At 46.2% G+C, this 26,954-nt stretch overlaps 2 protein-coding genes across 4 annotated transcripts in view; both read left to right on the top strand.

Annotated features, from left to right (window-relative positions):
• TREM2 (triggering receptor expressed on myeloid cells 2) overlaps nucleotides 1-13,162 on the top strand; it is a 33,625-nt gene extending 20,463 nt beyond the window's left edge. Inside the window, exons 3-7 of the mRNA XM_009205111.4 lie at nucleotides 8,405-8,509; nucleotides 10,045-10,395; nucleotides 11,774-11,864; nucleotides 12,601-12,794; nucleotides 12,888-13,162. Coding sequence (XP_009203375.1) covers nucleotides 8,470-8,509; nucleotides 10,045-10,395; nucleotides 11,774-11,864; nucleotides 12,601-12,794; nucleotides 12,888-12,904 — 693 coding nt within the window. The 5' untranslated portion in view covers nucleotides 8,405-8,469 and the 3' untranslated portion in view covers nucleotides 12,905-13,162. The remainder of the gene's footprint in view (nucleotides 1-8,404; nucleotides 8,510-10,044; nucleotides 10,396-11,773; nucleotides 11,865-12,600; nucleotides 12,795-12,887) is intronic.
• Nucleotides 13,163-16,866: 3,704 nt separating this feature from the next.
• TREML1 (triggering receptor expressed on myeloid cells like 1) lies at nucleotides 16,867-22,487 on the top strand. 3 transcript variants are annotated; one of them, XM_009205110.4, is made up of 6 exons: nucleotides 16,867-17,482; nucleotides 17,638-17,820; nucleotides 20,367-20,469; nucleotides 20,843-20,931; nucleotides 21,437-21,489; nucleotides 21,832-22,487. In XM_009205110.4, exons 1-6 carry the CDS (start codon nucleotides 17,440-17,442, stop codon nucleotides 22,144-22,146), a joined length of 786 nt encoding a protein of 261 aa, XP_009203374.1. In that variant the 5' UTR covers nucleotides 16,867-17,439; the 3' UTR covers nucleotides 22,147-22,487. The 3 variants fall into 3 exon arrangements, with proteins under 3 accessions (XP_009203374.1, XP_003897634.1, XP_003897635.1); XM_003897585.5 differs by having other exon boundaries at nucleotides 16,878-17,482; nucleotides 17,638-17,970; XM_003897586.5 differs by lacking the exon at nucleotides 21,437-21,489 and having other exon boundaries at nucleotides 16,886-17,482; nucleotides 17,638-17,970.
• The last annotated feature ends 4,467 nt before the right edge of the window (nucleotides 22,488-26,954 follow it).

The following is a 26,954-nucleotide window of genomic DNA, read 5'->3' as shown; positions in this document are numbered from 1 at the left end:
CTGCAGAGTTGAGTTCAATTCCTGAGTATCCTTGTTAACTTTCTGTCTCATTGATCTGTCTTATGTTGACAGTGGGAAGTTAAAAGACTCCCCATTATTATTGTATGGGAGTCTAAGTCTCCTTTGTAAGTCTCTATGACTTGCTTTATGAATCTGGGTGCCCTGTATTGGATGCATATATATTTAGGATAATTAGCTCTTCATGCTGAATTGATCCCTTTACCATTATGTGTAATGGCCTCTTTGTCTCTTTTGATCTTTGTTGGTTTAAAGTCTGTTCTATCAGAGGCTGTGGGATTGCAACCCTGCCTTTTTTTGTGTTTTCCATTTGCTTGGTAGATTCTCCTCCTCCATCCCTTTATTTTGAGACTATGTGTGTTCTGTGCTTTGATGGGTCTCCTGAATACAGCAAACTGATGGGTCTTGATTCTTTATCCAATTTGCCAGTCTGTGTCTTTTAATTGGACCATTTAGCCCATTTACATTTAAGTTTATTATTGTTATGTGTGAACTTGATCCTGTCATGATGATGTTAGCTGGTTATTTTCCTCATTAGTTGATACAGTTTCCCTTCCTAGCATCGATCTTTGTCTTTACATTTTTGGCATGTTTTTGCAATGGCTGATACCGGGTTGTCTTTCCATGTTTAGTGCTTCCTTCAGGAGCCTTAGGGCAGGCCTGGTGGTGACAAAATCTCTCTAGCATTTGCTTGTCTGTAAAGGAGTTTATTTCTCCTTCACTTATGAAACTTAGTTTGGCTGGATATGAAATTTTGGGTTGAAAAATTCTTTCTTTAAGAATGTTGGAATATTGGCCCCACTCTCTTCTGGCTTGTAGAGTTTGGCCGAGATCTGCTGTTAGTCTGATGGGCTTCCCTTTGTGGGTAACCCACCTTTCTCTCTGGCTGCCCTCTTCTTAACATTTTTTCCTTTCATTTCAACTTTTAGTGAATCTGACCATTCTGTGTCTTGGAGTTGTTATTCTCGAGGGAGTATCTTGTATGCTCTCTCTCTGTATTTCCTGAATTTGAATTGGCCTGCCTTTGCTAGGTTGTGGAAGTTCTTCTGGATAATATCCTGCAGAGTGTTTTCCAACTTGGTTCCATTGTCCCTGGCTACTTTCAGGTACAATTCAATCAGACGTAGATTTGGTCTTTTTCACATAATCCCATATTTCTGGGAGGCTTTGTTCATTTCTTTCTACTCTTTTTCTAAACTTCTCTTCTCGCTTCATTTCATTCATTTGATCTTCAATAACTGATACTCTTTCTTCCAGTTGATTGAGTCTGTTACTGAAGCTTGTGCGTTTGTCATGTAGTTCTTGTGTCATGGTGTTCATCTCTGTCAGGTCATTTATGGACTTCTCTGCATTGGTTATTCTAGTTATCCATTCGTCAAATCTTTTTTCAAGGTTTTTAGTTTCTTTGTGCTAGGTTCGTAGCTCCTCCTTTAGCTCTGAGAAGTTTAATCGACTGAAACCTTCTTCTCTCAACTCGTCAAAGTCATTCTTCGTCCAGCTTTGTTCCGTTGCTGGCGATGAGCTGTGTTCCTTTGGAGGGGTAGCGGTACTCTGATTTTTTGAATTTTCAGCTTTTCTGCACTGCTTTTTCCCCATCTTTGTGTTTTTTTCTGCCTTTGGTCTTTGATGATGGTGACGCACAGATGGGGTTTTGGTGTGGATGTCCTTTCTGTTTGTTAGTTTTCCTTCTAACAGTCAGGACCCTCAGCTGCAGGTCTGTTGGAGTTTGCTTGAGGTCCACTCCAGACCCTGTTTGCCTGGATATCAGCAGCGGAGGCTGCAGAAGACAGAATATTGCTGAACAGAAAGTGTTGCTGTCTGATTGTTCCTCTAGAAGCTTCATCTCAGAGGTGTACCCAGCCATGTGAGATGTGAGGTGTCAGTCTGCCCCTAGCGGGGGATGTCTCCCAGTTAGGCTACTCAGGGGTAAGGGACCCACTTGAGCAGGAAGTCTGTCCGTTCTCAGATCTCAAACTCCTTGCTGAGAGAATCACTACTCTCTTCAAAGCTGTCAGACAGGGATATTTACATCTGCAGAGGTTTCTGCTGCTTTTTGTTTAGCTATGCCCTATCCCCAGAGGTGGAGTCTACAGAAGCAGGTAGGCCTCCTTGAGCTGCAGTGGGCTCCATCCAGTTCGAGCTTCCCAGCTGCTTTGTTTACCTACATAAGCCTCAGCAATGGCGGGCGCCCCTTCCCCTGCCTGGCTGCCGCCTTGCAGTTAGATCTCAGACTGCTGTGCTAGCAATGAGGGAGGCTCCCTGGGTGTGGGACCCTCTGAGCCAGGCACAGGATATAATCTCCTGGTGTGGCATTTGCTAAGACTCTTGTTAAAGCACAGTATTAGGGTGGGAGTGACCCGATTTTCCAGGTGTTGTGTGTCACGGTTTCCCTTGGCTAGGAAAAGGAATTCCCTTCCCCCTTGCACTTTCTGGGTGAGGCAAAACCTCGCCCTGCTTGGGCTCTGGCTCATTGGGCTGCACCCACTGTCCTGCACCAACTGTCTGGCATGCCCCAGTGAGATGAACCTGGTATGTCAGTTGGAAATGCATAAATCACCCATCTTCTGTGTCGCTCATGCTGGGAGCTGGAGGCTGGAGCTGTTCCTATTCGGCCATCTTGGCACCCAATCTGGATCTAACTTTTTTTAAAGCCTGGAATATATGTATGACATTACTGAAACAATTGGAAAGTCCTTAGGTTTTATTTTCAGTTTTAAAAAGGAGTCTCTTAGCTGAAATTATTACGGATGAAATAATATTATGTATGGGATTTGCTTCAAAATTATACGTGAGACAGTGGAGTGGACCAAGCAAAATTGGCCACGACTTGATAACTGGTTGAGGATGGCTTATTGGTAGATGGAGTTTATTATACTTCTCTTTTTGTGTATATTTTAAATTCTCCAGAGTGAAAAGGTCAAAACTTTTTCTTTTCTTTTTTTTTTTTTAAAGAAGAAATGTGTGGACAGGAGGGAGTGAAGAAATCAAAGACCCTGGAAGAGAGGATTAGGAGAGGATTAGGAGAGAAAGCAAGTTGCCAGGGACCATCCAGGGTAGAGAGAACAGTCACCTGGGAAGAGGAAATGGACATCTGGGATGGAGTGAGGCAGGAGGATGGAAGGAAGATTTCAGGGAGAAATAGAATGAGAAGGAAGGAAAATAATACCAACTACCTTTTTTTTTTTTTTCTTTTTGCAATTAACAATATGCCATAACTTTACATACCCAGATAGTGAAGCTAGGCTCAGAGAGTTAAGAAACTTGCCCAAAGCCACATAACTAGTAAATAACAGAGCTGGGTTTAAGCGGAGATTTGTAAGAAGCCAAAGTCTATGTACTTAACCCCTACTCTGTATTTTTAGTTTCTTTCACACCCAGGCTTCAGTACCCACACTTTTCCCTCATGTGCAGGCTGGATATCCTTCCTGATCCCAGCCAGAATCTGGAGCAGTTCTGATTGAATCAAGAGGCAGGAGAGATTCCCTTTGCTTTCACCTCACCCCTATGATGCCTGCGATGTCTGCACCAGTCTTAGCACCAGGGTTCGTCTCATCTCCTGAGTTCTCATCCAGCCCTTTCCTTGGTCTAACATCCTGCATCACTTCAGTTGGGCCCATTGGCTACTGCCAGACTGGCCTGCTGCCTGCCTGAGACCCAGTCCAGTGCCATCACACACTCGCGTGCACACACACACTCCCCCAGGAGATGTCCTGGCTTAGACAGGGGAGTCATTGGCCCTGAATAGGGCCTGAGATCTTCAACTTGGAAAATAGGAAGTGTTAAAATGGAAGAGCTGTCTGAGTTGAAAGTGCCAGAGGATGATGGTACAAATACGAAGAGAGAGAAGGGAAGAAGGGTCAAGTCTGAGCCAGATCAGAGGTGGGATACAGATTGAGACTTGAAGGCAGGGGTTTGGATGTAGGAAGGTAGGATAAAGTAAAAGCAGAACAGAATCAAAAAAGGAACTGGAAAAGAGAAGTCTTAAGTGGCTACTTATTAGTGAGTGGCATTTGTGGGCTCTTATGTTTGTAGTTTGGTGGCCCCAGCCAAGGGTGGAATGGACACCACCAGCCACCCCCTTAAGCCCAGTTCTCAGGCAAGGCTTTGCAGGGGCTGTCCCAGGTTAGGCTGATGATAAGCCTGATCAATTTGGGATTATTCCAGCTTTGAGAGGCCTGTTCCTATGTCAGCTGTTCCAGTCACATGCCTCCCGAGCCTAGCACAGGGGCTGGCACTGGCCATGGTCCTGACCAACACCTAGTGCTTTCCTGGCTGTTCAGGTTGGCTGAGTGCGGATAGGAAGATAATGGAGGATCTGATCTGAAAGAGGGTGAGGATGCTCATACTTGACCATCTTGATTTACTCCTAGGGAGAAAGGAGAAGAGAGTGAAAGTGTGTGTTTGAGGAGAGTGATGATTTGGAGCAGTTACACTAGGGCTTACTAGTGAGCCTCCAGGAGTTCTGAAGAGGATGACCGGGCAGCTGTGAGGTCTCAGTTAAAGTTAGACATCAGGAGCATGTCATGTGTCCAGTCATGCTTCTGGTTCTGAAGCTTTCCCCAGGAATGGTCACTATCATATCTAGGAACATAAAGGCTCCACGGTTCTGTAACACCATGGCCGGCACATGAATGAATGCACGCATCGGTGAGTGATGAAGTTCAGATGTAATGATAGAAGGACATAAGCTCTGTGCCCAGATGTGAGGTGGCAGGTGTCTTTGAACTCAGATTTAGCAAAGGGAAAAGAAGAATCCTGTGCTTGGGAGCGGAGTAGTTCAGAACTGTTTCTGTGCTCAAATATGAGGATCGAGGGATCAGAAAAATTAACACAATTTTAAGGAAGAGCATTTGATGTATGTGTGCTGTGAGTAATTGGTAAGGATTTCTTGGTGCCTTCGCTTTTCCATGAGGTTTAAAGATCTTTTCCTCATGTGGGAAGGCGTGGGGACAAGGGCCAATATGCAGCTTAAATGGACCAGAAAGTAAGACAAAAACTTATGGAGCTGACGAGTTATGCTTCTGCCTAGGAAACAGAAAGCTAGAATCATGTAAAATAACACCCCAAATCATAAAATATTTAGGTAGAAATTTAACAATATATGTGTAAGATTTGTATGCTAAAAACTGAAAACACTGATGAGAGAAATCATAGAAGAAACAAATAAATGGACAGCTGAATTGTGTCCATCGCGTGGAACACTCAGCAGTGTTGTCTATTTCCCCCCAAAACTAACCCATAGGGTCAATGCAATCCCAACTGAAAGCCCAACAGGTTTTTGGGGGTGAGAAGAAGAGGATTAGAAGCTGATTTTATATTTTACATGGCAAAGCAGAGTAACTAGAATAGTCAAAACAATTTTGAAGAACCACTGTTTGATTTTAAGACTTACCGTAAAGCTACAGTAAGTTATCATGACAGTGTGATATTGGAGAAAGAATAGACATATAGATCAATGGAACAGAACAGTCAGAACTAGACCTACATGTCAATTGATTTTCAACAAATATACTAAGGTAATTCAATGAAGAAAAGAAAATCTTCTCAACAAATTATGCTAGTACAATTGGACATCCATATGTTGAAAAAATTGCAAAGTGCATCTTATGCCACATGCAAAAATTAATGAAAAATGAATAATAGACCACAGTGCAAAGCCTAAAACTATAAAACTTCCAACGAAAAATATAGGAGGAAATATTTGTGACTCTGAGATGGGTAAACTTTTTAACAGAGCACAGAAAAGCACGAATTGTAAAAAGAAAAATCAAGGAATTGGACTTCATCAGCAATAAAATCTACCCATATAGGCTGGGGGCAGTGGCTCATGCCTGTAATCCCAGCACTTTGGGAGGCCGAGGCAGGCAGATCACCTGAGGTCAGGAGTTTGAGACCAGCCTGGCCAATGTGGTGAAACCCCGCCTGTACTGAAAATACAAAAAAATTAGCTGGACGTGGTGGCAGCTGCCTGTAATCTCAGCTACTCGGGAGGCTGAGGCAGGATAATCACTTGAACCTGGGAGGTGGAGGTTGCTGTGAGCCGAGATCTCGTCATTGCACTCCAGCCTGTGTGACAAGAGCAAAACTCTGTTTCAAAAAAAAAAAAAGATGTTGCTAATGCTGCTAAGCAAATGAGAAAAAAAGTTACAGACTAGAAGAAAATATTAGCAAATCACATATCTGATAAAGGACTGCTATCCAGAATATAAAGAATTTTCACAGCTCAATAGTAATGATAATAACAAACAATTACAATTGGACAAAATTTTGCACTTTGTCAAAAGTACTTTGCTGAAGAAGGTACAGATGGCAATAAACAATAAAAAGATGTCCAATATCATTACTCATTAGAAAAATACAAGTTAAAATTGAATGAAATATCACCTTAAACCTATTAGGAAGGTTTTTAAAACCTGACAATATTAACCGTTGACAAGGAAGTAAAAATGGTACAGCCTCTTTGGAAAAGACTTTGGCAGCTTTCATAGACTTAAACATACACTTACATGTGACCTAGCGCTCCCATTGTTAGGATTTTATCCAAGGATATAGAAACATACGTCCACACAAAATATATGTACATGAGTGTCATAATTGTCCCAAACTGGAAAAAACCCAAATGTCCATCAACAAGTGAATGAATACGCTACTTGTGGTACAACTATAGAATGAAAGATGGTTTAGCAATAAAAATGAATACATTCTTGAGAAATGCAACGTCACACATGCTGAATTTATTCTGATGAGGGAAAGAAGACTGATCCAAGAGGCTGCATACTGTTTAATTCCATGTCTATGACATTTTAGGAAGAGCAGGACGCTACAGACACAGATGTCAGCTCAGTAGTTGCCAGGCCCTGGATTAGAGAGAAAAAGACTGGCTAAAATGGGCACAAGGGCTCTCGCTTGAGTGAAATGAACCTTTCTATATTATGGTATTGTGTTACATAGACCTGGTGATTGTGGTGGTTGTTACAGAGATGCTTGAGTTTGTCAAAATTTATACAAGCAGACATTTAAAAGGGTTAAATTTTTGTATGTGTAAATTATGGGCCAATAAACCTGACTTTTAGAAAAAGACCCTAGAAGAGTACCTACAGAGTGATCTTCAGCCCCCAGGCCCTTGGGGCAAGGCTGGGCAGTGGACCCTTTGAGTGGAGGCCTGTCTTCTCCTCTCTATGAACTCCCCATCTCCAAGCACATTCCCTGTCCATAAGGTAGATGCACCGTAAATATGAGTAAATAAATGAATAAAAGAACAAAGAAGTGAGTGTTTGCAGGAAACTAAAGTAGACCCTGACAATCTACAGGCTCCTGCAGGCTTCTCCAGCCTCTTCTGCCACTCCCAGCACAACTCCATTTCCCACTCCTAGAATTGCCTCAAGCCTCCCCATCCAATCCCTGACTCACTGGGCCATTTCACACCTCTGTGCCTTTGCACATGTGGGTCCCTGTGCTTCGATCACCCTTCATGGGAACCTGTACCTGTAGGAAAACACACCTCTACCCCCAGAACTCTGGGAAATACCCTGTCCTGTCCTGTAGGGTAGGATGATCAGGAGTTCAAGCATGTGTGTGCACAAAATAAACACCAGTGTGAGCATGTGTGCACAGGAGACACCCCACAGTTCCAAGAAGGCTAAACCTGGGCAGAAAACTCCAGGTGGGAGAGAAAATTCTCTGTCTTATGGACAGCCCATTGCCCTTTTCCCTGCTAACTAGGATAATGGTAATAGTTAATATTTGTTGAATGGTATGTGTCAGGCCCTACTGGACAGCACTTTACCTGTAGGAACCCATGTGGTGCTCCTGATAACCCTTTACACTATCGTTATTCCTACTGTATGGATCAGGGAACAGACACAGGTAGGTTTTGGATGTGTGGTTACACACCCAGAAAGGCAGGAAGTCTGGCTCCAGAGCTGTGTACTGAACTGCTGCCACACTGCAGGAATGACGGCCCTGGAGGGAAGAACTAAGAGGGGCTGGGTGAGGGTCCTGGCTTCTGAGGGCACAGCTGTTCTCCAACTCTTGCAAGGCTGAAGCCAGAAGACAGCAGGCATTGCAGCTGGTGGAGGGTCTGAATACTGCTGTGAGGATAGTGATCCCTGGGCTAGGCTCTGCAAGGAAACTGAGCAGTGCAGGGCCTTACCAGCCCCAGCCATCTGGGGGCCACCCTGGCTGGCACCAGCAGGAGGGTGGGCTGGCTTCTCAGAGGTCTGGGAGACTCAGGCTCCTTCTGCCAGGGCTGCAGTGGCCGACTCCTCCTCCCCCTCCCTCCCCACCCTGCACCGCCTCCAGACCCCAGTCCTGACTATTGCTTAATCCCCAGGAACCCAGTTCCTGTGGGCAGCGCCTGACATGCCTGATCCTCTCTTTTCTGCAGTTCAAGGGAAAGACAAGATCTTGCACAAGGCACTCTGCATCTGCCCTTGGCCAGGGAAGGGTGGCATGGAGCCTCTCCGGCTGCTCATCTTACTCTTTGCCACAGGTAGGATCTTCTCCGTGCCCTGTGATACCTTCTTTCCCTCACTTTGAGTATGTGGTTAGGGAGCAGGTGGTGGGCCCTGGGGTGAATTATGAAGGCGGTGGCAGTCCTTGGCATGACTGAGTGCCCTGTTCTACACTCCTCTCCTCCCCAACCTGCCCATATTCTTCACACCCTCCTTCCCTCCCCAGTATCAAAACCCACCCTCAGACTCTTCCTGCATGTGGACATGTAAGGGGCTGGTGGACTCTGGTTGCATTGGAAGGGAAGGAGTGCTAACAGTGGCATCCCAGGCACTAGCTGGCAGTTGGGGGAAGCTTTCGGGGGGCGCCAGCACTGATAATAGCCTCTGAAATTATAAGCCACTAATTATAAGCCCCTGCAGTTATAAAAGAGGAAAGAACATGAGGATGTTCACCTGCATCTTTGGGGCACTGTCTCCCCTGCTCTGAAGGTCCTCTTGTCCTCAGCTCTTGATGGGAGGTGAGGGGCCTGGAGATTTCCATCACTGAGTTGCGGCGAATTGACACACCAAATTTTTGTACACAACTGCTTCTTCCCACTGAGGGAAGTGAACCTTTTGCTGCCCCACAGCATTGGACAAACCTGGGCAAGAGGAGAGATAGTGCCAAATGGAGACTTGTTTCTGCAGCTTTAGATGGTGTGGGGGCGGGGAGGAAGGTGGGGTCCTGAGGCATGGATGGGAGGTGGTAAGGTGGGAGAGGACCACTGCCCATATGGTCTCTCTAGTTCCAAAAGGCAGGCCACCAGCTTCCCAATCCTATCTTTCTTTTTTTTTTTTTTAAAGTTTATTTATTATTATTATACTTTAAGTTCTAGGGTACATGTGCATAACGTCCAATCCTATCTTTCAAGCCTCTGTCACAGTAATGGTTGAAGATGGCAGGCAAGGGAGGACCAAGAGAGGAGAAGTCAAAGCAGGGGGCTCTGGGGGCTCCTGCTGCAGCCCCTGCCCCAGCAACAAGCTAGTGCTCTAAGCCCATCTCCCCCGCCCTAAGAAGGGTTCCCAAAATAGCAGCCTCATGTCTCCCCCAAAATATCTCCGAGACGGATCCTTCCTGAAAGGGGAACAAAGCCACAGAAATAGGGAAGCTGGAAGCTAAAGGTCAGGAAAGTTGGTACCAATGTGGGCGGTTGCAGAGCAAGCAAGAGTGGCGGGGCAGGGAGAGCCAGCCCCAGGCCGAGAGGAGAGATCCTAGTCCCGTATGACAGCAAAGAGATGTGCAGAACAGAACTGGAGGGGATTTTAAGACCAAGTGTCTCCAGAATAGACCCAGGAAGGGTCAGTTACTTCTCCAAGGAGGCCCAGCAAGACCAACTGTGAGAAAACCAAACCCAGGTCCCAGGTTTCCTGGTTCCCAATTTCCCACAAACACATGCTGTGCCACCTGCTCCCAACTTGCATAAGAACCTAAGCTCCTTCAGGGCAGGGTTTTTGTCTGTTTAGGTCACTGCGCAGAGCAAGTGTTCAATGCGTATTTGGTAAATGAAGGAGTGAATGAATGTCTCCTCCCCAGAGCTGTCTGGAGCCCACAACACCACAGTGTTCCAGGGCGTGGAGGGCCAGTCCCTACAGGTATCCTGCCCTTATGACTCCATGAAGCACTGGGGGAGGCGCAAGGCCTGGTGCCGCCAGCTGGGCGAGAAGGGCCCATGCCAGCGCGTGGTCAGCACGCACAACTTGTGGCTGCTGTCCTTCCTGAGGAGGCGGAATGGGAGCACAGCCATCACAGATGATACCCTGGGCGGCACTCTCACCATTACACTGCGGAATCTACAACCCCACGATGCGGGCTTCTACCAGTGCCAAAGCCTCCATGGCAGTGAGGCTGACACCCTCAGGAAGGTCCTGGTGGAGGTGCTGGCAGGTGAGTGGGCAGTGGCTGCCTCTCTGGCCTGCCCCTGTTCCAAGCCTCATGTTTTGGGCATCTGTGTGCAGAACCACCCACTGGGCTCTCAGGAATCCTGAGAAAACCCATCATGTGGGTCTCATCTCCCTACTCAGGGCTACCAAGGATAGTTGTGCAGGTTGCTCACTGCACAAGAGGGCCAAAATCCACTCCCCAGCCCGGACTCCTTTTGCCAGACTGTGTTCCCTGGTGCAGAGCTGCATCACCTGCAAGAAGGGCACCTTTCTCTACTTTGCATTAAGGCATTCTGTGAACTAGCCTGGCCTTGTCCCTGCTTGCCCAAACAGCTTTATCCATCTCCATCCAGTTAGCATGTGAACATGATGGGAGGTCCTTAAGGAGGAGGAGGAGATTAATTTCTTCCCTCACCAACCAACCAATGGTCCTATCAACGTAAGTGAAGCACCAACCTGGTACAGAAAATCACCCCTAGAAAAGTACACTGCTTGTGCTGGGCAATGTGCTTCCCTTCTCTGGGCCTCCATTCTCTCATCTGTAAATGGAGAGGGTGGTGTCTGTCCTGCTGACCCCACAGGGTTCCGGTGAGTTTTTGTTGTGGGGGAGGGCATTTGGGGGCAGGGTGTGACATGTGCTCCAAGCCTCCTGCTACTGAACTGTCTTGGGATCGCCATTCCAGGTGGGAGTAGGTGGGCCACGGTGTCTCTTTCCATCCCCGAGCTTTGCACAGGGACCACCCTCCAAGAAGGCTTTCTGCTTGAGTCTTCAGAACACAACTGTGTCCCCAAAGGAGAACAAATCTGGGGCTACAGAGGCCATTTCTGACTCTCCTCTTTTCCAACCCCTTCTCCCAGTATGGCTCTTTAGCATGGAAATGAGGTCAGGAGTAGTATTTGCCTGATGTGGGGAGGTCAGGCGAGACTGCCAGTTCTAGACACAAACCCCACCTCTACCACTTTTCTAAGGATGGCGGGTGGCAGTGAACTCCCTTAGCCAACTCCCAAGAGGGAGACAGAAAACTAAAAGTAACCCATAGCTTGTGTAGATAGCTTGACAGTTTAGATAGGATTTTCAAGTACATCCAAGATTGTATTCGCTCTTCTTAGCCCCTGTGCAGAAGGAGGGGGGAGTTGCAGTTACTGAGCTCTGATGAGGTGCTAGACACTGCCCAGAGGTGCCGTCATGGAATCCTGGTAACCCTGCTATTAAGGAAGTGTTCCTAACTGCCCACTTTATAAGTGGGGAAATTGAGGCTTATGGAGTGTAATGACTTGATCCACATAGGACCAGTGCCTAGCGGACCTCACCCCACCCATAAAGGTTCTCCCCCTGCCTCAAGGAGGAAGGGGCTGGGGGCTCATGGCTCTGCCTCCCATAGACCCCCTGGATCACCGGGATGCTGGAGATCTCTGGGTCCCCGGGGAGTCTGAGAGCTTCGAGGACGCCCATGTGGAGCACAGCATCTCCAGGTACAGCGGTGGTTCTTTCCTAAAACCCGCGGGCAGACTTCCACCCTGCAGAGCCCCACGGGGGGTGGGGGCTGGGCATCCTGAACTACAAATTACAAGGCAATGAGAGCCTGAAGGGCCCTGGATGTGTCTTATCTAAACACCCCTCCACCAGCTGCTACATGTTAGTTAGTTAGTGTGACTGTGTCAGTTGTTCATTTATTGGAAGACTTCTATAATGGTTTGTAAAGAGCAGCTGCTTTAAGACTCCCGAATACCAGCTCCCCCCCCTCCCCTGGCAGCCTCAGACATCCCCATAATTCAGTAACAATGAAAGTTTTAGTACTTTAATACAAAGCTAAGACCCCCCGATCTCTGCTTCTTTGGTAGGACCAGAATCAGTCTGACTGGTCCATGCCTGTGTACTGGTGTTTAAACGTTGCTCATATAACCACTGAGCACACATGTGTGTACACACACACCCCCATGGCATAGCACTGTATACAGAAGAAAACTGCTCAGTGAGGGAAGGTGGTGTGTTTAAGTGCACTCAGCAGGTTAGTGGCAGAGCATGCCTAGAACCCAAGTCTCTTGACTATGGGCTCCCAAAGCCCCAAAAAGACCCATCCCAGGGATGGTGCTGGGTGGGGAGGTGTGCTGAGGTCCTAGAAGCTCCTGGTTTCTCCTCATTCCCTGAGAGAAGATTCTAATCTGTAGGCCATCTCAAGGCTCCCATCTGCCCTCTTGTCTCTCCAAGGAGCCTCTTGGAAGGAGAAATCCCCTTCCCACCCACTTCCGTCCTTCTCCTCCTGGCCTGCATCTTTCTCATCAAGATTCTAGCAGCCAGCGCCCTCTGGGCTGCAGCCTGGCATGGACAGAAGCCAGGGACACATCCACCTAGTGAACCGGACTGTGGCCATGACCCAGGGCACCAGCTCCAAACTCTGCCAGGTGAGCTTGGAGAGCACAGCCAATCGAAGGTGGACTTGGCAGGGATGGGAGGTGGTGCTGAGAGGGGCCACATGAGTCCTTGGACTATTGCAGGGCTGAGAGACACGTGAGGAAGACGATGGGAGGAAAAGCCCAGGAGAAGTCCCATCAGGGACCAGCCCAGCCTGCATACGTGCTACTTGGCCACCAGGACTCCTTGTTCTGCTCTGGCAAGAGACTCCTCTGCCTGGACACTGCTTCTCCTGGACTCTGGAAACAGGGAGTGTTTGAGGGAGCGGGGAGGTGGTAAGAACACCTGACAACTATTGAACACTGGACATTTTAAACACTCACAAATAAACCCAAGACTGTCATATTTAACTGGATAATTGTGGGCTTCATGAAAGTCTCATTTTCTTCCACAGGGGTAAGAAAATGAATCTGGATGAGAAAAAGATAAGAGATCTTGCTCCTTGAGAACCAGGACCACAGGATACCACATCCCTCCATTCTCACAGGCTTCAATCGCCCAGTCAGTTTTTTTCTTCTCTCTCCTCCCTTCCCTAGATCTGATTGCCAAGTTCTGCCTCCTCCTCTGGGGTTTCTCTAGCATCCAGTCTTCCTCTGCTCTCCTCCCCCGCATTCACCCTCTCCATCAGCTTCCCCTGGATTATGGGAAGTCCCTGCCTCAAGGCCCCCTCCAGCTGACTCCGTTCCTCCCCATCAAGGTCAACTCCTGGCAGACTCATCCATTCATCTTCTTAGATCTCTGTTTTTATCATGTCACTTCGCCTTTGGAGAAATGACAAGGGCTTCATAATGTACAGCATATCAAACTGGGAACTGATGGTTCAAGCCCCTCATCATATAGAAGGGAAACTGAGGCTCAACAATGGAAAGGAACCTATCCAAAATCCCCAGCCAAAATCCCCAGTAGAGCCTGGAAATCCAAATTTCACTTGGCATTCAAGGTGGTCTTTCCTCTAACTCACTCCTACTTATTTATTCAACAAGTATTAGTTTGAGCAACTAGTCTGTGGCGAGTGCTATTCTGAACACTGGAAATACAACAGTGGACAAAACAGGCAAGAGTTGTGCCCGCACAGAGCTCACTTTAGCGGGAGGAGAGGAGACAGACAATGCACACAGTAAATAAGTCAATCTGATCACCTGTTAGAGGCAAAACGTGCTGAAGAAAAAATTAAAATCAAGCAGGGTTAGGAGTATGGGTGTGCGGGAGGGACAGGGGATGATACTATCTTAAATGCAGCAGCCAGAAGGCGAGGAACACTTGAAGGAGGCCACGAAGTGAACCATGAGGACATCACGGGGAGGAGTATTCAGGGCGAGTGAACAGCCAGGGCAGTTCATGCAACCTCATCTCTCTCTTCAACACACACACCACCCTGGCCAAGACTCTGGGGGAAACTGGGAGGAGACTCCCCTGAGGGTGAGCTGCAGGGGAAAGAAGTGAGTCGGCCACATTCTTAGGCTCTCTGGACTGGGCCCAAGAGAAGTGGATGCCCAGGATCCCCTGTGGCCACCACTCACATGGCGGCTTTGCCACCTAACCTGGGCTTGGGCACCTAAGGTTTAAATCACCAGGATGGAGCTCCCGGCATGGCCCTCATGTTCCAGCCTCACTTCAACATGTCACTCCCCTGGCTCCAGCTGTGCCCCAACCCTGCCTTGTCCACACCCAATGTAAGCTGCTCCACTGGCTCCCTGCCCTGGAGACTTAGGATTCTGGTCCAGTCTGTGTTCCCATGGCCTGCCTGGCTCAGGGGCACATTAAACTTCCTTATTGTGTCCTGGGGCAGTGCCCCCTTCCTATAGATCCAGGGCACAGGTAGACACCAAGAATGAGCCGAGCCCAAATTGCGCCTTCTCCACCTCCCTCTCCCCCCCGCCAGTTGTGGGCACCAGTGCTGATGACATGGCCTGGGAGGCTCCCCGCAGCCTGCCTTGTGCTCGAGGGCAGTGGCTGCCGTCAGCCCCAGCCCAGAATCAGGCTTTCCTCCTCCTGGGAGCTTGGCCTTTTCTCTTTCCTTTTCTGCCGTGTCAGAGACATTCCCCTCTGGATTGGAATCACCCAGGCTCCCCTGCCTCAGACTCTCTGGGAGCACTCTGGACTGAAGGGGAGTGAGGCCATTTGGCCTCAAATTTCAACTCTGCCTCCTATTAAGACACCTTAGGCAACCTCTTCAATCCCTCTACACCTCAGTGCCCTCGCTTGTAGAAATAAACAAACAAAACAACCACTTCCCCTACTTTGCAAGGTTTTTGTGGGGTTGAAAGAAATAACATTTGTGGCCGACGTGGTGGCTCACGCCTGTAATCCCCGCACCTTGGGAGGCTGAGGGGGTGGATTACGTGAGGCCAGGAATTCAAGACCAGCCTTGCCAACATGGCAAAACACTGTCTGTACCAAAAAAAAGAAAGACAAAAATTAGTCGGGCATGGCTGTATACTTGCCTGTAGTCCCAGCTATGTGGGGGGCTGAGGCAGAGAATCGCTTGAACCCAGGAGGCCAAGGTTGCAGTGAGCCAAGGTTGCGCCACTGCACTCCAGCCTGGGTAGCAGAGTGAGACTCTGTCTCAAAAGAAAAAAAAAAGAAAGAAATAACATTGTGAAGGTCCTTGGCCAGGCGACTGGCATGTAGTAGGTCCTCAATAAACACTGGTTTCCTCCATCTAACGCCCAGCAACATGATGCGTCTGTAAAGGCCAGGAACTTGCCTGGTCACCTCTGTCCCAGCACCCAGCAGTGGACCATATTCAACACTTAGTCCAGCGTTGAATACAGTTCACCTCTTCATACAACATGGCCGGGTGGCTTGTTAGTATGAAAATAACTTCCCTATAATGCAATCAGAGAAAGCCTGATATGCATTGGCAAGACAGATGCAAGCACATCACCAACTAGGGTGACCCGTTCTGGTTTGTTCAGGACTTTTTCAGTTTTTGCACAGAAAGTCCCATGAAACCCCTCAGTCCCAAGAAACCCCTCAGTCCCAAGCAAAAAGGGGAGGTTGGTCACCCAATCTTCCACTTCCACAAGGCCCAGTTTAAAACATTAACTAGTTTTCTTAAGCTCCTGCTCCCAGTTTCCCATTCCTCACTCCCTTGTTCCCAAAGGAAGGAAGGAAAAAGAGGAAAAAAGGAGGTGAGAAGGGAGGAGATGGGAGTGAGGGAGAACGGCCTTTTCAGACCCTTTTCTAGGTCTTACCCTCCAGATTAGAGCAATACTCCCCTCTTAACCATCCCCAGCTGCTGTAGTCTCTTTGACCACTGGTGCTTCCCCTGTGTCTGAGGTCAGATAGTTTATTAGGTTTATTACTCACACTTTGTCCCAGTTCCCTGAGCTCATTTCCACAGGGCAACATGAATGAGAGCCAGGAGTCTCCTGTGTAGGCAGTGAGCTTGGATCACAGGAGAGAAACCCCCAAATTATGAGACTTGGAGTTTATATAGAGAATTTGGTGTATCTCCCTCTCTGGAAGAAAGAGAGAGAGAGAGAGAGAGAGAGAGAGAGGGAGAGAGAGAGAGAAACCTTTACTGTGGAATGTAAACAAATCTCCGGTGAAGAAGGGAAGAATGCAAGCAAATCTCTGGATGTTGCACTCAAGGCATGTTTGCTATTCAATCACCCGCCAACAAAACTTGGCCAGTACCCTTTGCACGGAAGGACTAGAACATGCAGCAATGTGAAAATATTCATGAAGAATTGTCTTCCAACAGAGAAGATAGAGCATTCATGAAACAAAAATAGTATGCCAGAATTTTAAAATGCTCAAAGAACGAGGAATATCTTGTCTTGTAAATTAAAAATATTTTAAAAAATAACATTTTAAAAGACAAAAATAGAAGGATGGAAGAAAAATGAGGAAATCTCCTTGAAGGCAGAACAAAAGAGAGAAAAACATGGAAAATGAGAGAGAAAAGATATAAAAATGAAATGAACACACGACGTTCAATAACCAACTAGTTAAGGAGTTGCAGAAAAAGGGAGGGGGAGAAGAAAATGGACAGGTAATTATGAAAGAAATAATTCGTTTCCCAGAACCGAAGAATGTGGATCCAGATGGAAGGGGTCTAGAGTGTCCAGGACAACAAATGAAGAAAGACCCAGTCCAGGGTACAGGATCAAGGTGAAACTTCCTGTTTGAGGTTGTACTGCATGCGAGGACAACCTCTTAAAAGCTTGGGTGGTGGGGCAGCACTCCCAAAGAATTGAGAGTGAGAATGGCATTGGGTGAGGTGCAGGGCACTCTACCTTACTCCGTCACAGCTGTGCACCCTCAGATTCTGTATTAGGAAGATCCTGAAGATCATCTTTCCTCTTTCTCTCTTGTCCTCCAATTGTCACAATCCTCCCATCTCACCCCTTAGCTGGGCCCCAGCCACTGCAGGCTTCTAGCTTTCTTTGGGTCTTCTCATCCTGTCTTGCCCACCCTTACCCTCAGGGCAGTTCCTGAGCACTGAGCCAACCAGGGCTTGGAAGAACTCCCTTTCCCCACTCCTGGAGGTGCCCATCATTTCCTGTCTCCCACCCCATAGTCACTGAGAACCCCACGTGACTGTCTGAGGCAGATGTTTCCTGCCCTCAGGGGAATGCTGTGTCAGTCCCCAGGCAAGCCCAGGAGTTGACATTTCTCTGCCCAGCCATGGGCCCCAACCTGCTCTTGCTGCTGCTCCTGGGACTAGAAGGTAAGGTTCAGGAGGAGCTGCAGCTCCGGGCCCCATATGCTCAGCCCCATGCCCAGGAGTAAAGTGTTACTGTGAACGCCACACCCATACCAGCAGCTGGGCTGGGAGGTGCTCCCAGCTCCTGCCCACAATTCCCACCTCCTTTTCTTCCCCAGGTCAGGGCATAGTTGGCAGCCTCCCCGAGGTGCTGCAGGCACCCGTGGGAAGCTCCATTCTGGTGCAGTGCCACTACAGGCTCCAGGATGTCAAGGCTCAGAAGGTGTGGTGCCGGTTCTCGCCGGAGGGGTGCCAGCCCCTGGTGTCCTCAGCTGTGGATCGCAGAGCTCCAGCGGGCAGGCGTACGTTTCTCACAGACCTGGGTGGGGGTCTGCTGCAGGTGGAAATGGTTACCCTGCAGGAGGAGGATGCTGGCGAGTATGGCTGCATGGTGGATGGGGCCAGGGGGCCCCAGATTTTGCATAGAGTCTCTCTGAACATACTGCCCCCAGGTGAGTTATCCTAGGCCAGCTACCACCCCTTGGACCTACCCTCCCCACTCCCACCTATTGCCAGGGCTCTTGGGTTCTTGAGGATTGGGGGCCCCTGGGGAGGAGGCATTCGGAGGAGATATCCTCTTGACAGCTCTGCAGGGAGCGGAAACCAAACTGGGTGGGAAGTCTGAGATAAATCAGCTGAAAACCATCCCCTTCCCCCTTCCACACTAGTGTGCTTCCCAACAGGAAGGCGTGTCCTTCCCACCCCAGGGACTTGGCCTCTTCTTCCAGCATTTTCAACATACTTGGTGCTAATTTATTTTTTAATTAGAAATATTTTAAACAATGTTGAATCTGAGTATATAAAACCAGAATTAATTTTTGTAGCTTTCAGTGTTTTATTCCTGTAATAGTGGGCTTGGCGGCTTAAGAATTATGGAATGCATATCTTATTTAATTTTATAAGTCTTCACATGGCATCTAGTATGTCTCACCTACAAGTGGGTACATTCAGTACCTGAACTACTTCAACTCCTTTCGTTTTAAAAATGGAAAAAGTGTCATTCATATTTTAAGCCAATATTCTTGACCCTATTTTCAGTACTAAAGACACTGTTTTTGCAGGTTTCATTCCCACAGCTCATAACTTTTCTAGTGTACAAGCATTTATTAAAAGAAAATTTTAAAATATTAAAAAGTTGGGTTTTTTTAAAGAAAGATAGGATGTTCTAAAAATAAAGTTCTGGAGGGAAAATGGTCAGCTACCTCAAGCACAGACAGCCACTCCTTTTCTTTTATGGAACTGGCCATTTTTTCACCTTTAGGTCTTCCTTTTCTCAAGTATTTTATGCCCAATCCCCAAATAATAAAATTAAGTAGAGCATTTTCCCTTCCCTTGTTTTTTGTTTTGTTTCATTTTGTTTTGTTTGAGACAGGGTCTCACTCTGTTGCCCAGGCTGGACTGCAATGGCAGTATTGGCTCACTGCAACCTTGGACTCCCGGGTTCAAGTGATTCTTGTGTCTCAGCCTCCCGAGTAGCTGGGACTACAGGTGCCCGCCACCATGCCCAGCTAATTTTTGTATTTTTAGTGGAGACGGGGTTTTATCATGTTGGCCAGGCTGGTCTTGAACTCCTGACCTCAAGTGATGTGCCCGCCTTGGCCTCCCAAAGTGCTGGGATTACAGGCATGAGCCACCGCCCCAGCCCCTTCCCTTGTTTTTTTTCCTCTAAATAAGAGGGTAGACTATGTTGTCATTAGAATCCTTCTCATCTCAAGCCCGTGGTTATTGTCTTACATTATAAATATATTGTTAATCCTTGTCATTCTTTGCCCTCCTCATTCCTTGACACTTTGAGTTACTAAATTCAGGTTCTAACTCCCTAAAAGGCAAATTGTGACAAGATGAGACTCCCTGGGAGGAGGGTCAGGGAGGCAGGGAGCTGGGCCCCCGACCTGCTGCTATGGGGCAGGTGCTGTGGAGAATGATGTTCAGGCAGGCAGGTGGCACATAGCATCCAGAGATGATGTGGCTTGCAGCTCAGGCGAGCATTTAGCTTCAGAGAAGGTGGTCAAAGGCAGCCTAATAGGCACCAGGAGGGCAGGACATGTGCCACAGCAGCCCCAGTTCCTGGTGTGGCATAGGAAGGGGAGTAGGAATGGTGAATCTCTCAAGAACAAGGCAAGGCCCCATTCCAGTTGGTCTGAAAGGACTGGCCACGTTCCTAAGACAAGTCTCCAGGCCCAGAGAAACCAACCCCAAGTCCTACAGCCAGAAGTCAAGCACATCCTATGGGTGACAGAAGCCTTGTCCTCAAACTGAGTCTCAGGATCCCAGCAAGCCTCTCAGCAAGGGTCAGTTGGTTAGTGTTGCATCACATGAGGACCCACCCAGATTTCCTTCAGTCCTGAGGGCAGAGCTTGGGCTGGGGTTGCAGGGTTGCAGGTATGTGAGGCGGCCCCATTTAAGACCCATGAGAGCCAGGAGCTATGTCACCCTGAGGATGAGAACTGGAGAAACCTATTCGGGTGGGAAGGAGAGGTGGGTACAGATCATCCAGTAGGTGTTTTTACACAGACTGAACAGCTTGATAAGGCCAGAAGGGTGAGGGGTAGAGCAGGTAAAAGGGAAGAAATGCAGCAGGAAGATGGGGGGAGCTGGTGGTACAGGGAAAAGTGGGTGTAGTCACAACCAGGTAAAGACATAAAAAGCCAGTGCCATTTCCTGACCTGTGGAATGACAGGCCCCTAAAGAACATCCCATCCTCCCCTTTCTGTGTTTCTTCCTGGGGTCCTCTCCTTCCTTGGCTCCACTCCTCCAGTCCCTCATAACTCAACAGGATATTGAAGCCTGCCCACATGGGCATGCACTCATTAAATGTTTCCTTCTGACTCCGTTCCTGGCCTGACAGAGGATGAAGAAGAGATCCATAAGATTGGCAGTCTGGCTGAGAACGCATTCTCAGACCCTGCAGGCAGTGCCAACCCTTTGGAACCCAGCCAGGATGAGAAGAGGTACTGACAAGATTGGATTTGGGAGGCCAGGAAAAGGGTGGTAGTGGAGACAATGACTTGTTTAGAGCTCCAAACTAAATCGAAGGGGAAAACCTATGATTCTTCCCACCTCTGGGGAACTTCTGGATAGATGACAGACAGATACATTCTTCTCTGTCCTGGTTCAGCAATGGTCCCTTCATGCTGGTGAATCTTCAGCCAGGACACCTTAATGAGTCCCTCTTCTGCCCTGCCTCAGTCAGCCCTCCTCATTCTATTCCATCTCCCTCTCCCAATTGAGAACGTAACCCTTCTGTCGCTGCTCCAGGGCTCCTGGCCAGCAGCTCCCCACAGGCTTCAGGTCTAAGCCTACCTATCCCTTTCTGTTCCTCAGCATCCCCTTGATCTGGGGTGCTGTGCTCCTGGTAGGCCTGCTGGTGGCAGCGGTGGTGCTGTTTGCTGTGATGGCCAAGAGGAAAAAAGGTAGGTGGCTATCTTCCTATCTCAGCCTGGCCCTACCATTCCTGTATGAACCAGTTGTGTAGATAAGGCCGGGAGTCTAGGTCGAATCCCCCTAAAAATGGATTTACCTGGGCTTAAGTTTCAAGGCCCCCATATCCTAGAATTTCCAGGGCTGAGGGATGGAGGGGAGGGAAGGAGATTCAATGGGAGCAGCCTGCAGAAAGACAGGAATTAGAAACGGTGGGGCAATGTAATGGGAGGAAAGGCATTGGAGAAGGTGGGGAAAGGGTTTCGGGAGGTAGGCTGAGTGCTGAGGTGGGTTGAAGGGAGCTCTGGAAACCATAAGTGGGTGAGGAGATTTCCAGCAGGCTGGGGAGATGGAAGGGGTAAAGGTTTGGTGGTGGGAGTGGGGAAGGTGAGTCTGCAGTAGTGAAGAGGTTTCAGAGGCTTCTGAAGGAAGGGAGTGAGGGAAGGGCTCTGAGCTAGTCCCGGAAGCAGACTATGCTGCTGTTGTCTGTTCTGCCAGGGAACAGGCTTGGTGTCAGTGGCCGATTCCTGAGCAGCAGAGTTTCAGGCATGGTAAGAAGCCTCTGCAGGCCCGCAGCCAAATTCCCCAGACTTTCCATTCATCACACTCACTGAGAGGTCCTAGGATGATGGGGTGGAGAAAGGACTGGGACCTAGCTGGAGTCGAAACCCTCTTCGTAAATGCTGTAAACTTGACACTAATGGTCTCCCTTGGCATCCCACCCTCCCAGACTTGGGGAGAAACTTGGGGCTGGAAAATCTTCACAATGAAGCCCTCTTGCCCACTGACATACTCAGGATTCAAGAGATAGATCTAGTGTGGTCCTGGGCTTCCCACCAAAGGGAGATCTGGGGCAGAGGGAGGCATTCCTGATTTGCCTGCTTTTGTTTCAGAATCCCTCCTCAGTGGTCCACCACGTCAGTGACTCTGGACTGGCTGCTGAATTGCCTTTGGATGTACCACACGTTAGACTTGACTCACCACCTTCATTTGACAATACTACCTACACCAGCCTACCTCTTGATCCCCCATCAGGAAAACCATCACTCCCAGCTCCATCCTCATTGCCCACTCTACCTCCTAAGGTCCTGGTCTGCTCCAAGCCTGTGACATATGCCACAGTCATCTTCCCGGGAGGGAACAAGGGTGGAGGGGCCTCTTGTGGGCCAGCCCAGAATCCACCTAACAATCAGACTCCATCCAGCTAAACTCATCACACTGTAAACTCATGAGGACCATCCCTAGGGGTTCTATGCATCCATCCAGCCAGCTCATGCCCTAGGATCCTTAGGATATCTGAGCAACCAGGGACTTTAAGATCTAATCCAATGTCCTAACTTTACTGTCAGGGAAAGTGATGCTCAGATATGACTGAGATGTCTTGGGGAAGACCTCCCTGTACCCCACTCCCCCACTGGTTCTTCTGCCATTACACACTGGGCTAAATAAATCATAATAATGATGTGCAAACTCTTAATGGCTGAATGGGAAAGGAAACTGCCCAACTTTGACTAATTGCTTGGCCTGTGAACGGAAAAGACTCTGGTCTGAATTTTGTGCTGTATGATCTCCTGTCTCTCGTCAGTGGGGAAATGGTTTCCTTCCCTGGTCAGAACACTACAATGCAGTTTGATTCAAGGGATGCTGAAAAGTCTTCCTCAAAAGTATTTTTTGCTTCTCTCATGATGCCTCCAAGTACAGATTCATTTGCGTGAGTCAGGGAAGTTCTTCTCCTTTCTGCTCTGCACCTTGTGAATATGTGACATGATGCGACACCATATGATGGGGTGGGGGTGGTGATAGGTTAATGATAGTTAAAAGAGACCCAGGACAAATGGTGTATGAGAAATGGGACTGAAAGGAAACAGGAGCAAGGACAAAAATGGAAATAGACACCAAGTCTGTTCCTTGGCAGGACACAGGATTTTCAAGCACTAGAAGACCTTTACAGACATCAGTCTTACCAGAGCTGGCTGTCTCTTAACTAGGTGGTCATCTAGTAACACTGTTTCCCTTGGTCTAAACTCTGGAGCCTGGGAAGGGCCCCATGGAGAAATGAACTGAGGGGAGGGAAAAGGGAATGGTAAAGGAATGGCCATGGTCAAGTGTGAATGAAAGCTAGTTCAGGCTAGGGGTGAAAGAGCCTTTAAGGACTTGCCAGAATTTCTTCTGAAACTGTTCAATTTGAAAATATAGTCATCCCTCCATATCCATGGGTTCTGTATCCACAGATTTAAGTGTGGATCAAAAATATTGAAAAAAAAGAAATATTAGATATTTCTTTAAATATTAGAAAAAAATGGTTATGTCTGTACTTAACATGTACAGACTTTTTCCTTGTCATTATTCCCTATACAATACAGTATAACAACTATTTACATAATATTTATATTGTATTAGGTATTTTAAGTAATCTACAGATGATTTAAAGTATATGAGGAGATGTGTGGTTATATGCAAATACTACACCATTTTATATAAGGGACTTGAGCATCCATGGATTTTGGTATCTACAGGGGTCCTAGAACTAATCCCCCCCAGATACTGAGGGATGTATGTGTTTGCCCATATTGGGATGAAATGCTCAGTAACCCAGTCTTGTTACAATCACAAATAGCTAGGCATAAAGAGGTTTTCGCCGTCTGGAGGGGCCCTAAGCTTGGCCTAAGCACCTCAGGAAGAAGGACAAGTGGTGTGCCCTGGGCTCCAATTTGCCCACCAATCAACTAATGACTAGGGACTGCCTGCTGGGGAGTGGACAGGTGGCAGAAAAAAGGGCAGAATAAAGACTAAAAAGAACCCTCTGGAAAAACTCACCATGGTCTGAATATATTTAGAACTTTTTAGAACATGTCAGAAGTAAAAAGTGTATTTTTACTTTTGAGTATAAAGGAAAATACTAAGAAAAATAACAATCAATTGAGTGGTAAGGAAGAGGAAATATAAAAATTCCATCACTGATCATGATAGGAAGTCTATGAATACCAACCAAAGTTATAGTTATAAAAGTAACTTCTAAGATGAAAATACTGCCATTCTAAATTTTATAATAAGAAACACATGCAATATAAAGCAAAGCAAATGCAGGCAACATGGTGAGATGACCTCCTCATATCAGAACCTTTGGAATTCAGTTAAAGAAGTACTCAGAGGAAAATTCACACTCTTAACAATTAAGCATCTTACTCAAAAAGTTAATTTTATTTTATTTATTTATTTATTTATTTATTTTTGACACGGAGTCTTGCTCTGTTGCCCAGGTTGGAGTGCAGTGGCCGGATCTCAGCTCACTGCAAGCTCCGCCTCCCGGGTTCACACCATTCTCCTGCCTCAGCCTCCCGAGTAGCTGGGACTACAGGCGCCCACCACCTCGCCTGGCTCATTTTTTGTATTTTTTTAGTGGAGACAGGGTTTCACCGTGTTAGCCAGGATGGTCTCGATCTCCTGACCTCGTGATCCGCCCGTTTCGGCCGCCCAAAGTGCTGGGATTACAGGCTTAAGCCACTGAAGTTAATTTTAAAAGAGAAAAATGATATAACTAATACATAAAAGAACAGATTCTTTAAAATAAAATGAAAGAGACACTGTTAGGCAACTTAAGACTGAAATAAAAAATGACAAAGGAGAAATAACACAAAGACAATGAAAAATATAAAGAGAGTATTTTGTGTCGAAGCTGGGAGTATTGATGGAATGGGAATGATGACAAAGGGACCTGAAATAACTTTTTTGGTTGAAATGTTCTCTATCATGATTGTGCTAGTGATTACATAGGTATATATATTTGTCAAAAACCTATCGCTAAAATGGGTACATTTTCCTAAATGTAAATACTATTTTGATAAAATTGGCCTAAAAAATAGTTGAAAGACTGTTGAGGAATAGTTAAAATAATTTTAGAGAGAAAAGAGCCCTTTCAAGAATGAACCAAACTCAGAAGCCATAAAAGAACTCATACATTAAAACTGATACATGCCAGAGTAAGAACCTGTGAAAACTCTCTCCTCCAAAAAGCAACAAGAAGGCCGGGCGTGGCGGCTCATGCCTGTAATCCCAGCACTTTGGGAGGCTGGGACAGGTGGGTCACCTGAGGTCAGGGGCTTGAGACCAGCCTGGCCAATATGGTGAAACCCCATCTCTACTAAAAATACAAAGATTTGCCGGGTGTGGTGATACATGCCTGTAATTCCAGCTATTTAGGAGGCTGAGGCAGGAAAATTGCATGAACCTGGGCAGTGGAGGTTGCAGTGAGCTGAGATTGTGCCATTGCACTCCAGCCTGGGTGACAGAGCAAGACTCTGTCAAAAAAAAAAAAAAAAAAAAAAACCACAAAAAAAAAAACAGCAACAAGAAACAAGAAAACTGGCAAATATATTCAGAATCAACTTTTTCAGAACTCTGGAAATTAACCAAAGACTTGCATCAATAGAGGGAATGTTTACTTAGGAAAAATGTCTTTCTCCCTATCTATTTGATTTAAAAGAGAACTTCATAGATGAACAATTATAAAGCTAAAGTTAAAATTATCTATTTAACACAACATTTAACACAACAGAAGGCAGTTGATGAAGAGAGGCAAAAAGACATAAGACAAATAGAAAACAAATAAAATGGCAGGCATAAATCTAACTTTATAGTAATTACATTAAATGTAAATGGATTAAACATTCTAATTAAAAGGCAGAAATTGGCAGAATGCATTAAAAATACATGATCCAACTATATGCTGCCTATAGGAGAAAAACTTTAGATTAAAAAACACAAGCTGGTTGAAAGTGAAAGAATGTAAAAACATATACCATGAAAACTAGCTAAAGAGAGCTGGAATGACTATACAAATATCAGGCAAAATATAGAGTTAAGACTTAAAATTGTTACTAGAGATAAAAAGGACATCATAATGACAAGAAGGTCAATCCATCAAGAAGATACTACAATTATAAGTATATATGCACCTAACTATAGGATTTCAAAAAATGTGAGGCAAAAACTGACAATTAAAGGAAGAAATAGAAAAGTAAAGAGTAATAGTTGGAGACTTCAATATCTCACTTTAAAAAATGGATAGAACAAGTAGACAGAAAATCAGCAAGGAAACAGTAGACATGAACAACTCTATAAATCAACTAGACCTAACAGACAGTTATAAAACACTCCACCCAACAGCAGTAGAATACATATTCCTCTCAAGTGTACACGCAGCATTCTCTAGGATACACTATATATTAGACCATAAACAAGTATCCATAAATTTAAAAGGACTGAAATTAGACAAAATATGTTCTCTTACCATAATGGAAAAAATTAGAACTTAGTAACAGAGGTAAATTTTGGAAATGCATAAATATGTAGAAATTAAACAACATACTTCTAAATGACAGCTGTGTTAAAGAAGAAATCACAAGGGAAATTAGAAACACTTTGAGATAAAAATATAAACACAATATACCAAAACTTATGGGATGTAGCAAAATCAGTGCTTAGAATGAAACTTATAGCTTTAATCACCTACATTAAAGAAGAAGATCTCAAAACAGCAACCTAATCTTTTACTTGAAGCAACTAGACTGAAGAGTAAGCTAAAATCAAAGCAAGCAGAAGGAAGAAAATAATAAAAATTAGAAGAGAAATGAATGAAATGAAATAGAGAGCAGAAAAATAATACAGAAAAATCAACACCACCAAGAGTTGGTTCTTTGAAAAGATCAACAAAATTGATAAACCTTTTTAAGCTACACTAGCCAAGAAAAAAAAAAAAAAAGACTCAAATCACTAAAATACAGAATGAAATTGGAGGGACAACTACTGGCATTAAGATATGAAAAAGGATTATAAAGGAATACTATGAGCAATTGTATATCAACAAGTTAAGATAACCTAGGTGAAATGAACAAATTCCTAGAAAGACACAAATTACTGAAACTGACTCAAGAAGAAATAAAAAATTGAATAGATCTATAACAAGAAAAGAGGTTAAATTAGTAATAATAATAATAAAAAAAAACTCACAACGAGA

The sequence above is a fragment of the Papio anubis genome, chromosome 6 (genome assembly GCF_008728515.1).
Source record: "Papio anubis isolate 15944 chromosome 6, Panubis1.0, whole genome shotgun sequence".
Taxonomy (NCBI): Eukaryota; Metazoa; Chordata; class Mammalia; order Primates; family Cercopithecidae; genus Papio; species Papio anubis.
The sequence above is the reverse complement of the archived record's forward strand: the minus strand, read 5'-3'. Positions and strand labels throughout refer to the sequence as shown.